We start from the raw sequence: 13,985 nt of genomic DNA, 5'->3' as shown, positions 1-13,985 counted from the left end.
AAATCTGTAATGCTGTCTATTGTCTATGATATAATTTAATTTTTATATGAAAAAAGTAACACGCACTGCGAAAGATTATTAATTAAATAAAGTGTTGTATTAGTAAATAATCAACAACTTTACAAAATTCGAATGGGAGGTTTTCTTTTTGAGAATTAAAAAGAAATAGTTCCCCAAAAAGTTATAGATGGCGTTGTTCTTACTACGTAAGTTTGTGTACCTTTGCCAAGTTAGAACAAAACATTGTCGCGAGCCCTTTGAGCCAATACCGAAGAAATTCCGATTTCAGTCAGATCCCAAGAAATTCGGATAATGATCTGACTGACTTCTTTTGACAAAATGACGTTGGTAAGATATGACGTTCTGTTCCTTGCATTCACGTACCTACCTTGGTCAGCCCCATCTAGTCATAAGCTAGCAAAATAGGTAATGAAAAAGAAAATCCCTCATTAGCTATATGAAATTATTCGAATGTGTCTGTCAGTGGATAAGTACGACTTTCGTAATATGTGCATTAAGTATATCCTGATGGTTTGTTCTACATCTACGGCTAGGCAAATAGGCCTAATTCTAGTACACTACCACATTTATTACCTAGTCTGCCATTTTGCAGTCATCACTATGATCGTGTCGGTGCTTTCTTTCTGTTTTTTAGGGCGTGCAGCCAGCTGTGGGTGCAGCGTAAGTAAAGGATTCTGAGACACTTATGAGAGAACCCACCACGTTCCTTAAGGCGCTCTTTTTTGTACCAAACTTCGAACAATCCCGCAATCTCGCCATTAACGACTTCTGAATACTGTGACAGAAGAAAAAAAAATACAGAGAGTCCTCGCTGTTCTGTTTCTGGTTAGACGACACCCCTAATTATTTGCATTTTATTTTTGTTTGATCTGAAGTATATTATATGGATGAAGAGTTTGTTTGTTATAATACCTACGCCACTCCCCGTATGTACCTACCTACTCCCTTATAATCTGTTCCTCCTATGTTCCTTACTATGGTCGTTATTTACTCCCCTATAAATTCCTTTATGTTATATTTTAATTACTCCCCCTTATATACTCCTTTAAGAACTAGCCACCGTACATGCAGTACGGTGGCTAGTTCTGTACTCTTCTAAGTACTGCCTTAAAATTATATTCTACCCTTATGTACTCCCATATATACTTCCATTATGTACTCTCTTCTTATACTCTTTTACGTAGGTACTCCCTATTTGTACTCCATTATGTACTTCCCCTGACTGACCGTTAATTGCAGAAAGATCCATTAAAGTTAAAACTTTTTAAATCTATTGCTGGCTCTTACTTTGTCAGCAAGATAAAAAGTGTTAGCAATCCATTTAAAGAAGCTTTAATTTTAATGGATCTTTCTGCAAAGAACTGACGGATACTCCCCTATGTAATACCCATATTTATTATAATTATATTTTGAATGTCCAGTGTTTTGCCGTGCACCCAGCATTGTTAGTGGCGTTACACAAATCTTGGATAAGGCAGGAGTTGGGGCAAATTGGGCAGCACAGGACGTTTGTGGTGCGACGTCGCCAACGAATGAAAATAATAAAACTCCATATTATAAATATAAACATTTTATAACAAACATCATCGTATTCCAACCTTACATTTAACACTTAGTGCCAGGCGAAGGAATTAATCATAATTATAATAAATAGCCATTTATCGTTTAATACGGACATCTATTATATAAAAAAAGCTATAAATTAAAAAAAAATGACTAGACAATGAAACATCAAAAACATTTTATAACATGACCATAAAATAATAATTATTTACATAAATATATACCTACTCATATTCATAATGTAGTAGAGAAGGCGAAAATAAAGCGCATGTCTTACTATTTGAGTTAATTCTGTAAATCTGGTTACACAACTCGATGGGAAAAGATAATGGCCGATTCCATTATTCAATATTATTCCACGAGTTGGGAAATCATTCATTCATCATATTTCTTTAATTCCAAAAGACTAGTAAGTAACAAGTACAAAATAATGCGTTCTGAAAAACGTTAAAAATATTTACCTAAGGACGTTCAGACAGTAAGCGATTGAAAATAAAGAGGATATAAAAAAAAGTCAAGCGTTAGCAAGTAGGTTAAAGATACTTGAGCGATGTTTCATTGTGCAAAAATTCTAAAGTTAAACTCATTGGTAAATATTTAAAGCTACACGTTATACCATCACAACACATATTTAAGATTTTTGTTATTTAATATAAAATATTCATAGACTACAAACGGCAAAAGAGGTAAGTGAGTGTCTCCGTCTTTTGTGTTCAAAGCAGTTTGTCTATCGAGATGATGATAATACAATGTTAAAACTGGAGATCACAGTAAAGATTTTTTATGCAGAGCGTGTTAGAAATCTACCACTCAAATTAAGCATTTTATCGGTAATGAAACATCTATAAAACTTAACAATTAACATTTGAGCACACACCATTTGAACAGTTGACTTAGCTTTAACAGAATGTCACATCAAGTTCATATGAGTTGTAATTTAATTTTTTTTTGTACTTATGTACTTTAGACTGGCCTCCAGTTATAAACACAAGATTCTTGTTCCTTCTAACCATTTTGTTGCTCACTCGCCTCTTTTGCTCACTGTACATTAATTTAATATACATATTTTTTTAAAATAATACACAGAATGCCGCTACACACAATCAGGGTATTTCAACAATAACTATATTATTATACTCATTTATATTTAACATCGATTTAAGCTCGGATGACATAAAATCAAAAATAAATCTGTACTTATCCAGGGCTATTATACGTCGTTATTCTTTATCGTACAAGGTTTATTTTTAATTTTCGCAGTCATCAAACCTTTTTATACAAAATACTAATTAACATCACAATATTTTATTCATTATAAAACAATACTTATGTGAGACATCAAATTAAATATTTTTGCTTATATTAGTTTTTATTTTTATTCAACAAGATAATAAAACATTTATGAAAAAAATAATACTTACGTAATTTTATTTGAAAAAAAAATACCGGCACACACATGAACCTCTTTTCCGAAAACTTTTTTATTTGAATTATGTTTAGCCCATGAAGAAGCAAATTTTATTTAACACCAATATGCTTTTATGTTGTTTTATTATTATCACATTTTAATATATTTAGCTTCGTATCTACAGAGGGATTAAGCGAAGACATTTAGAGAAAATCTAACAAGACAATTTAAAGCTACATCAATTATTCTAGAATGATTTTGCAGCCATTTTTTCGTAGTATTTTTTTCCTACGAGTGGACGAAAGTTAAGGATAAGGTAGGATAAGAGTAGAGAGGTAAATTGTAAATAAATTTATTCTTAAAATTTTAGGCCAAAGTTATTTTTTAAAGTGGAAAAATTGAGCTGAAAATTCTATGTTCTTTTTCTATTAAGTAGAAGTCAGTAACTTTAATAAAAGTTTTGGATTTTTTACTATTTTTTTGTGATGATTTTCGATTATCTGTTTTGAGGTTACGATAAGTAGTATGTAGGAATGGTATATAATTGGAAGATAGAAAAGGGTAAGTTGAATTTAAGAGTGATTGATCTTCACTTTTACGCAAGATTCAATCAACATAATTCCCCTGGCATTTTACTTTGAAGTGTGTTCTCCAAAATTTCAATATCACATAGGTAGGTAATTAAGGGCATGTGCAGACCACGTTTTGTGTCGTGTGTGTCGTGATGCCAACGACAGCAAACTGTAGGATAAAAGCGGCGCTCTTAAAAACGTTGAATGCCTAGTCTCTATAAATGTGCTCATTAAAAGTTAATCGATCGTCTTCGTCCATTGGAATTTAGGTACGATAGGTACAAACTAGTGTAAGTAGCATTTAGCTAAGTAGGTAGCAAAAAAATGATGTTTTATCACGTATTTATCGCTTATAGTTCGTAGCAGATACCTAAGTATATGCATTCGTGTGCATCCATATATTGATGAAGAATTTTATATTTTTCCGTAGTCAAATGATTCGTTAGCCCATCATAAGTGGAATATAGATATTTCTTGATTGAAACAGTGTGTATCTAAAATAGTATGCCACGTGATCAGCAATGATATGTACGCATCAGAATAATAACATGTTACGTTCAACTACATTTCTCATTAAAATGGTTTATGAAAATATTTTTAAAGGATCTCTTGGTAGAAATGAAAATGAGGGTCAGGTACTTACTGTTTATATTTTGTTCGAGTCAAACTACTAGAGAATAGTGACTACAAATTTTGTGAAGTAGTTCCTAATGAAAAAGTATTTTAATTAATTTTAGTACTGGCTTTAAAAATTAGAAATTGTCATCCAAAATAATCGACTCAATAACAATTTTTATATTTTGAGTCTCGATGAGCTATTCTATCTCTATTTAATTCCAATTTTAAAACGTCTTTTCAGAGAACTGTGTGTCTAATTTTCATTTAAACCAAGAGTCGATCAAATAGCTAGGTATAAAATATTTGGCATACGATTTGGCTTTGTAAATGATCATGTATTGTATATTAATATATTATAAGTATATAATTAATATTTGCACTCTATTTTAAGTGTCTTAAGTATGAATGTCAATGTAATAATTTAGCTTAAAAAAAAGAAACGTAATTTTTTTTAAGCTCATAATTAGAGATACGATAAATAGTCGAGATGAATAGTTTAGTCGAGTTAGGGATGTCCTCTGACATTGATGTTTCTTTTTTCCAATAAATGCCGAATATAAAGAAAGCGGTTATTATTATTTGTGGGTGCAATTTAAAAAATATCATAGGTACTCGTAATATTAAAAGAGATTGTGGTCTTAACTTTACCCAGCTTCTCAGCAAAAGTATTGAAAATAATGTTTTATGATATATTTCTTGAAAATGATTAAATGGGCTATTGATATTGGATTATTAATAAATTACTGCTAGTTTGTGCATTATTTCCGACTAAAATATGTGTTTTAAATTATTTTAGCAAAGGAAACCTTAGCCACAATCTCAAACTGGGGGGCTCACTATTTCGAGTTAGAAACGGAACAGTTAAATCGACTAATACATATACTAAGTTACAACTATTTATCCCAGCCCTTAAAACTTGTTTTGACACATTCATTGCAAGAAAAAAAGCTTTTATCTTTTATACCATTTGGATACTTAATAACGACTGGACGCAGGAAAATAAATTATTGAAAATTATTAATTTAACAGTTAAACTATTTGCAAAATGAAACCCTCGGAAAACCAAACCTCAACCTTGTAATATACAAAAAAAAGAACTAATTCGAATTTCAAACTAAACTGTCAAATTAACCAAGATGGCGCCGAATGTGTCAAAACGTACGCAACGCTAGAAATTCGTTCGGATATTGGGACGGAGTGGCGGTCGACTTCGGATACACTTATGGAGTTGCCGGTTCCTCTTCTTGGTGATGTTTAGCGAGGGCTAAGAGTATCATTGTCAGTTGTTTTCTGCTTATCTTGCCTTCACTGCTGTACTCGACTCCTTGGAGAATGGTCTCTTCAAACTCTAGGAGGTCTTGCGCATCGTAATCCTGAAAGGACATACGTTCAAATAAGTATGTTGCGAAAAAAATCGCTTTAAAATGTAGGGTAAGGGAAAAGTTAGACAAAATAAAGTACGTTATGTAAGTAGGTAAATCATTTGAATAAGATTTAAATGACACTAAAATGATGAATGGTAATTTCAACAAAGGTTACCATTGGTCAAAATAAAGTTCCGACGGAGTTTGATTTAAAATTAAGAACGAATTCATTTACATTTCATTTACCTAAACCTAAAAAATTAAAACCTTTTTGCTAGTTCTTTGTTACAAAGAACAAATAAAACTGATATTCATTCTCTATTCGAAATTTAAAACGAATTCTCTATTTTCGTAAGTTCAAACCAAAAAGTTCCGTAGCAAAAACACTAACCTTTTTAACTAATTCTAATAAATCCTTTAGAAATCCCCGGAGTTCCTCGTTCTCGATCGAGCCATTGTTATCCTGAAACATTGAATGGGTTCGTTATATAACTTCAAATTGACTTAGGTTTTAACAAAAGGGTTTTTCTTGAGCTGATTTTATGGTTGGAAAACGAATTCTTAATTAATGCTGTGAAAGTGACAAACTAAGTAAAAGATTGAGATATAAAGTTGTAGAGTTTAGTATTTTCTAATAATGCTGAATTTGGGAACCAGATGCGTTATACGTAATTGTATTTCAGTAAAACTAGCGTCACAAAAGTAAAAACATATACTGATATTATAAAGCTGAAGGGTTTTTTGTTTTAACGAGCTAATCTCAGGAGTTACTGTTTCGATTTGAAAAAATCTTTCAGTGTTACATAGCCTACGTATCGAGGAAGGCTATAGGCTACACTTTTATTATTTCATATTTACGATACTTTTTATCCAGGTTCGTGGAGAAGTTCGTTCGTGTATGCGGGGGAAACCACTGGCAGAAGCAAGTGAAATAATATAAAAAACAATTTCTTACCCTATCATACAAAGAGAAGACTCTTTCAATGTCATCTTTCGTGAGTTTTGTCGCTCCCTGATAACATAAAAACCAACTTGTATTATAGTTCGGCCATTCAGAGAATGCGTTCCTGACACGTCGCGATTGAACTGACGACGTAACTACATTCATTGATTATTGATATAATAATGTTGTTTTAATGCTCCTCAATTGTTAAAACGGTAAACAACCAGCAAAAATATTTTTATCGTAACTGCAACGCCATTGCAAAGTTACGTCGTCAGTTCAATCGCGACGTGTCAGGAACGCATTCTCTGAATGGCCGAACTATAGTGTCAAAACATACATTGAATTTAAAACGAGTCCCACGTTGGGCGCCAACCTTTCTTTACCAAATCCCTTTCGTATTATTTACTTATTGTTATATGTTTATACTTACGAAAATACTATTTTTTGGGTTTTATTAAGTATAAAAGAGAGGAAAAAGTGAAGCAATTGTGATTACATGAAAATATTAGTGTAGGTAATTAGATTAGTTAAGATATTTGAGAGAGATAAATAAATTGTGGAGCGTAACGTCTTCTGATGTTTTTATACAGAATAAGAGTGACTCGCATTGGTTAATTGCATAGTGATAAAAATATGTTTTAGTCTTAAAATATACGAACTTTAATAAAAGAGAGAAATCGATACATTTTTGGCGCAGCTATGTATAATAATAACGATATTGTATTTCACAAAAGCAGAAAAGTAATAAACCAGTAAACGAAAAATAAGCTTTTTAAAAATCTAAATAATTAACTAGTGCACTACGAATAAATAAAGCTAATTTTTATTTAAATTTTAGTTATTTTTATTTAATAGAAGCGTTAAGTGTTATATACAATTATATTGTGTTACTATAGTATAGTGACGTCACATTTTATACGGTGGCCAACAGACTTGATACTTGTTAGAGTTTATAGAAGTAATATTCTATACTCCATTTGAATAAGCACTTCATCATCTGCCTAGCCTTTTCCCAACTATGTTGGGGTCGACTTCCAGTCTCACCGGAGGCTGCTGAGAACCAGTGTTTTAAAAGGAGCAACTGCCTATCTGACCTTCTCAACCCAGTTACCCGAGCAATCTTTATAGAACTTTTTATGCAAATATATATATATATATATACAACATGTAACGTAATTAACGCACACCCTCAAACACCCTAATTAGAATATTATGTTATAATCATAATACACACACTGAATTTTTAATTTAACATGTATATGCATTGTTATTTACTAAATTAGTTATACCAATTCTTGGAGAACTTTTTGGTCATACTACTACGCACGCAAATATCGCGCTCGACTCGACACAACATAACGAAACTACGGAAAAAGCCGACAATACACGAAGCCTTATTACTTTGAGTTACGGTCTATTTGAATTTGTTTTGACTGTACAGGGTTAATATGACAATAATTTTTATTATTTTTGGGATAAAAAATTACCTATATTAAAAATGATATAAATCGATTCAGTAAACGATTCTGAACAAACTAATTTCAGGATGTGCGTTAATTAAGTTACATGTTGTATATATATTAAACAAATAAATTACTGCTTAAAATAATTATTCAATTGATTAAGTAGCTGGCCGATCTCCTTATATGAGAACAGCCGCCATATAAAGTCATATCAAGATTGTTTATCTTTAGTTAAATGCTTACTCAAATGTTAAGAATATTTATTTTGTAGAACAGTTTCAAATAGGTAATTGCAACTCAAATGAATAGAAAAATAATAATTATTTTTAGGCCAGTGTAGCCCAACGTGGGCCAACGTGTAAACGCGCCGTGAGGACTCACCTCTATGCCCTCCTAGGAGTGCAGAGTGCAGACACAAGCGTTAGTGTTAGGATAGACAGACAGACAGACAGGCAACCAATTGTAGGAACGTGCTATTTTAAGTTAAACTTCTTTTATTTTCTATTTAATTTCTTGTAAAGTATGCTAAAGTTTGAATAGGGGTGTTCCATTTTTACAATCAGTTTCATTCTCATTTCTTTATTGTTTAAAGATGTTGCCATGTATAAAAGCAATTAGGTTTGGTAAATTAAAATGGATTTTTTCGTATATGAATGAGTTTATGTATGTTTCTAATGAAAAATACGTGTAAATGTAAGTGTCTGATATGTTGGCGTTCAAACTGTACAATAGTGTGATGTATGCAAAATTAAACTTTATTTTTAACGTTTTATGGTTAATTATTAAAATCAAAATTAATTCATTAAAAGCAAAACGTAATGGAAAGGAAATGAGTGCTTCAACTATCAACTATTTAATCTACTGGAAAGATGCTTGAAAAATAATCAAATGTCAGGCATTTTTTTAGAGCATGATTCAACAATTTTAGATTTTTACCGGAAATTGTAAGAAATACAAACATTCAATATAAAAAAATATAAAATTGTTGTGAATTTATTGAAGAAACATACTATGAAGTATCCAAATAATAATCGTTATGATAATTACAATAATTATGAACGACATAAGCATAAATTCATTTTTTAGAACATAATCATCATCCTTGTTAATTTTTCCAATTGACTGTAAATTGTTTAATTTTGCTAAAGTTTCAACTAAGAATCAAACGGAATCTATCATATTATTGCACATAACAATAAAAACTCTGTTCAGATGAAAACCTCTTTTCATTTTATATATGAACTCCATTTACTCTATGGTGCGTGGCAATATGGCGTCTGGTTCAACAATGGCGGGAAATGAAGTGTCACTCACCTTGAAGACTTGTCTACAGAGGAAGTTCTCTTTGACGGGCAGCAGTCTGAAACATGTTGTATTGTGATCAAAATTCTTTTAGAGAGAAGTCGGGAAATTAAATTCTGGAGAACCGAAAAAAAGTAAAAGTAACAAACTAATACCTTAATATTTAGACAGTAATTTAAGTGGTTGATCCTAGCATTGATTAAGTACATGTTGAATTGACTACTACGTAAATACGTATAAAAAATAATGGAGACCTGCATTCTCAATGTTATTCCTTACATAGAAAATTCTTCGTCGTCAAAAATATTCGACATAGAGCAAATATACAAGGATTGTACACTTATGTAATTTAATTCCATGTGATTTTCCATCTGTTCAACATTAATCCCAGCTACCAACAGCGCTCAATTTATTTCTGTAAATCTTTGCCGCTGTTCAGAATTCCAAATCAATTAATGCAATCGCCATTTAATCTGTTTGCGGACGAGCAAAGCTCGGGTTAATTAAATTTATTTTAAAGTTCTGGGTCGAGGAGCGTCTGTCCGAAATCACACGAATATCCAATGATAGGATTCCGGATTATTTAGAGCGGCCCAGAATAACTTTTGGTTAAATTCCTTTTGCTTGATATTGCGAATTGGGTATTTTGTGATTAAATAGATGAGATTATTTTGTAATTTGTTTTATATTTCTTAAGTTTTTGTTCTGACTGTAAGTAAGGCTTCAGTCTTCGTGTGATCACGATATTTTTAATACTTCCGTTTATATTTTTGATGAGTTTTTGAAAAATAGGGATCTGCTGTTGCTGCATTAATTAAAAGTTTATTTGGTCGAAACATTAATTAAAGAAATCAATCATTCAACTGCCAAAATTAATGAGCGTAGGTACAATTTGTGTACATAATTAGATACTTAAAGTTCACCCAGGTACACATTAGCTGGCTGTACCTTGCATGATACGGTAAGTTAGTTCCGGTGTACATGTTCTTAGACATACACAAGCCTAGCGTCCTTTAATTTGTGACAAAAGCGAATATTCGGTACGCTATGACTTCCTGAAGCACTATGTTTTTTGGTAACATACACGCAACGATTGTCGTTTAAGTTTGCTAGTGAGTACCAGCTTTAGATTTTACACATATATGTTCATAGCTTACGAGGTATCTTCTGTATCTTATCACTCACAACAGATTAACGATACAACTATTTTAATATTAATCATGGTAGGTAGGTAAGCAATTAATTCTACTATAGGTACCTACTTAACTTTGATAATGCTTGATCTAGAAGATAATTTTATTAATAGGACTTTTGATTTCAATAGATTATATCTGTTATTCCCCTGCTGCTTTTAATTATATATACCTACATTGATTATATTATTTTTATCTGTGTTATTGTTTTCTTTTATAATGTACCTACCTCCTGGATATAATTAGGTAATTTTTCGTAGGTACTCTCCGGAGTTCTATCCTGCCTGGCTGATATGACATGGGATGCATAGCACGAAACTATATTATTAATGAATCCTCATTTTGCATCATCATACTCACTTGGCCATTTCTGACAGCTGTAGTCTCCCATCCTTATTTGAGTCAAAAACTTGGAGCTGTAAAATAAACACAGGATAAAAATATGACCGGTAGGTAAACTTTCAAATCCAACCTTAATTTATTATACTGTGAAGGGTTTTGTTGGTTTGAACACCCTAATCTTTTTTATTTATATAATGACCACAAAATACAACTATTATCACATCTATTATCTTGGAAACTACTAGAAAAAATACAGCTAAATTTACTTATAGGCAAATTTTTATACGGCTGCGCGAAGTAGTTCCAACAGTACCGCTTGCGAAAGATATAAGTAATAACTTGAAATTATTAACAGTATGATAATTTAATTATTATGTCTTTGATTATAATGATACCAATTATATATCTATTTAGATCGCTCTTTGTAGTCGCAATATTTACGACTATGATATATGTTCTTCCCTATTGCTAATAAGTATGTTATGAATTACTTATTATTACAGATAATACTTACATTATCATGTTGTTTTCAATACCCAGATTTTGATTAGACCGAACCTAATAATGAAAAACGTTTTAGTAATTTAGATCCCCTTTTGAAGCCTTTTTCAGCCATATAGCACCCTACACTTGCATTCGTACATTTTGACCCATCTCCCGAGCCTTTTCCCAACTATGTTGGGGTCGGCTTCCAGTCTAACCGGATGCAGCTGAGTACTAGTGCTCTACAAGGAGCGACTGCCTGTCTAACCTCCTCAACCGGTGTGTTGAGATAGTTTTATGTTAATTTGCTGCGCCCTAACAGGGTAATGTATACCTAGGATAAGGATGCATTTCTGTAACTGTATACATTATTTCTGTAACTGTATGTATTAAATAAATAACCCAATACCCCTTGGTTAGACTGGTGTCAGACTTACTGGCTTCTGACTACCCGTAACGACTGCCGAAGATGTTCACTGACAGCCGGTACTTGGCGGAACTGTAGGAAAAAACCAACGTATGGACTTACCATAGTGTCAGTATATTCGATCAATTTATCTTCTGAAACGTCGTTAATCTTCTTTGCCTCTTTCAGAAGATCTCGTAGGAAATTCTAGAAAAAAAGTTAAACAAATAATTCACTTATAACTTTACGCCATTGCTAAAATCGTCACAACTTACTAGAAGGCATCAAATGCCTTCAAAATCCCCTATAATTTACCCACAGCTACAAAAACTATTCAAAAGTGAAAAATAACAATGTTAATTTAGAGAAATGCGCTCCTGTCTGCAGTCACAAACAAACATTTGTAAATTACTTCTCTTGTAACAAAGAGTCTTGTTTACATCGTGTCAGACAATGTAGTATCATCTCCTCAGTCTAGCTGAGTGTTAAAATATTTACACAGACCAGGCCAATTACAGAGCTATTTTACAACGGGTAAAGGTACGACCACATACTCTGTATTCTTACATGAAGTATGGTAAGGTCTTAATTTGAATGCATTATAGATAGATTCTTTTGAAATTATGCTCTATTCGGCCATTGAAATATTAATGTTAGATTATTATTACATATAGACAAAGTCAAAGTTGTTTATCTATTCCTTCTAATAGTAGGTATCTATTCCTTAATGGTTTTAGGTAATAATAAGAAAGTACGGGAAGTAGTTTCCCCAGGACTCGGGTGATTCTTCAGGAAGCAGGTAAGTAATACCCTATTCGAAAAGACAAACTTTACTGAGTAAAAGGACCAGTCGCTTACTATTAAGTTCTGTAGTTAAATAAACAAACCTTGGCTCAGTATACACAAGGCTTTATTTACCTTGAGTTCATCAGCTTCTATGTAGCCACTGCCGTCCGTGTCGTATTCCCGCCAAATCTGAAGAATAAACGACATTTTAAGATGAAAACTAATTTAATTTTATACTGGTTTTAATGTAATATTTACATAACATGTATACACACTACTTAAATAACTTTACAATAATAATGAATATTAGATGAAAATTAATTGAAAACATAACGCAATAAAAAATATATATTTGCCCATTTAACTTTTTTTTTCTAATAAGACTTCTTTTTCAAATGGTTTGCAGACACCATTGAAGCCACGGTAAATAACGCTGTTGCACTGTCAAGTTATTGGGGGCAGCTATTAAACTAAGTAGCTGTACTGTCGGATATTTTAAACTTTTTAAAAAGTCAGTTTCTGTGCTTTGATCTACCTTCATGAACTCGACGCTGGACTCCAGAGGGTTGTCAAACCTGAACAGAAGTAGGAAGTTCTCTTCCATCGGCAGTAGCTGTGCCAACTGTAACAAAAGCAAAGATAATAATGTTGTTTTTTTTCACATAAATAATATCAAAATAATTTGCTAATTATTTTTAGTACAAGTAGCTATACCCACAGATAGTGTAGCTTCCCAACAGCGGATACATTTTTCATATAAGGCCAATAGTTTTGAAGCCTTTATTAGGTACAAAGAAACAAACAAAAAAATCCTTTTGAAAATCTTCATTAGTATGGGTTCCATTTTGTGGGATGAAAACCTATGCGAAACTATATCGGACCCCAATTCATTACGAAATTTTCAATAAAACTTGCAGAATAGAAAGGTCAAAGTTACCTTGACTATTATAAATAATAGGTAAAGTCCCGATGTGAAAATGCCAATTTAGCTCATTAGCGAATTATTATTCTACGAAAAATATCACGATAAAGGCTAAGCATTCGGACTAAGTATCTCATTTTTGCTAATCATCAAAATCATTCACCGACTGTCCTAAAGCGGCAAAAGATATTTTGTAGATCTTGAGGAAACCTGGGCTATAAAGTTTGACATCACCGACCCGCATTGAGCAAGTGTGGTGATTAACGCTCAATCCTTCTCCGTGCGAGAGGAGGCCTGTGCCCAGCAGTGGGACGATAAAAAAATATTTTACCTCTCGTATGTCGATCTTGCCATCCTGGTTGTCATCATAGGCCTCCATGAAGCACGCCTTTAATTCCACCAGCATTTCATCTGACACCGCCTGCGAAAGATGAAAAAAAAACAATATTAATAAGGTCGCAGGAACAGAAAATTCTCGTATTAGGCTTAAATTATCTCTACGACGTAATATAATGTAGAGGAGATTTTTTTGTTGATCTACCACAGATTATATGTTCTACTCTGAAGGCTGCGAAACTTCAGACCCGATTTGAAAA

The 13,985-nt window shown here is 32.4% G+C and overlaps 1 protein-coding gene across 1 annotated transcript in view; it reads right to left on the bottom strand.

The window, feature by feature from the left end:
- Nucleotides 1-1,575: 1,575 nt before the first annotated feature.
- LOC124641125 (calbindin-32) overlaps nucleotides 1,576-13,985 on the bottom strand; it is a 154,632-nt gene continuing 142,222 nt past the window's right edge. Inside the window, exons 4-12 of the mRNA XM_047179107.1 lie at nucleotides 13,721-13,810; nucleotides 13,003-13,089; nucleotides 12,600-12,656; nucleotides 11,805-11,888; nucleotides 10,811-10,866; nucleotides 9,270-9,315; nucleotides 6,502-6,558; nucleotides 5,938-6,009; nucleotides 1,576-5,555 (exon numbers count right to left, since the gene is read on the bottom strand). Of these exons, the coding sequence (XP_047035063.1) occupies nucleotides 5,403-5,555; nucleotides 5,938-6,009; nucleotides 6,502-6,558; nucleotides 9,270-9,315; nucleotides 10,811-10,866; nucleotides 11,805-11,888; nucleotides 12,600-12,656; nucleotides 13,003-13,089; nucleotides 13,721-13,810 (702 nt within the window). The 3' untranslated portion in view covers nucleotides 1,576-5,402. The remainder of the gene's footprint in view (nucleotides 5,556-5,937; nucleotides 6,010-6,501; nucleotides 6,559-9,269; nucleotides 9,316-10,810; nucleotides 10,867-11,804; nucleotides 11,889-12,599; nucleotides 12,657-13,002; nucleotides 13,090-13,720; nucleotides 13,811-13,985) is intronic.

The sequence above is a fragment of the Helicoverpa zea genome, chromosome 22, assembly GCF_022581195.2.
Source record: "Helicoverpa zea isolate HzStark_Cry1AcR chromosome 22, ilHelZeax1.1, whole genome shotgun sequence".
NCBI classification, from domain to species: Eukaryota; Metazoa; Arthropoda; class Insecta; order Lepidoptera; family Noctuidae; genus Helicoverpa; species Helicoverpa zea.
Note: the sequence above shows the minus strand (reverse complement) of the source record. Positions and strands in the feature narration are given on the sequence as shown.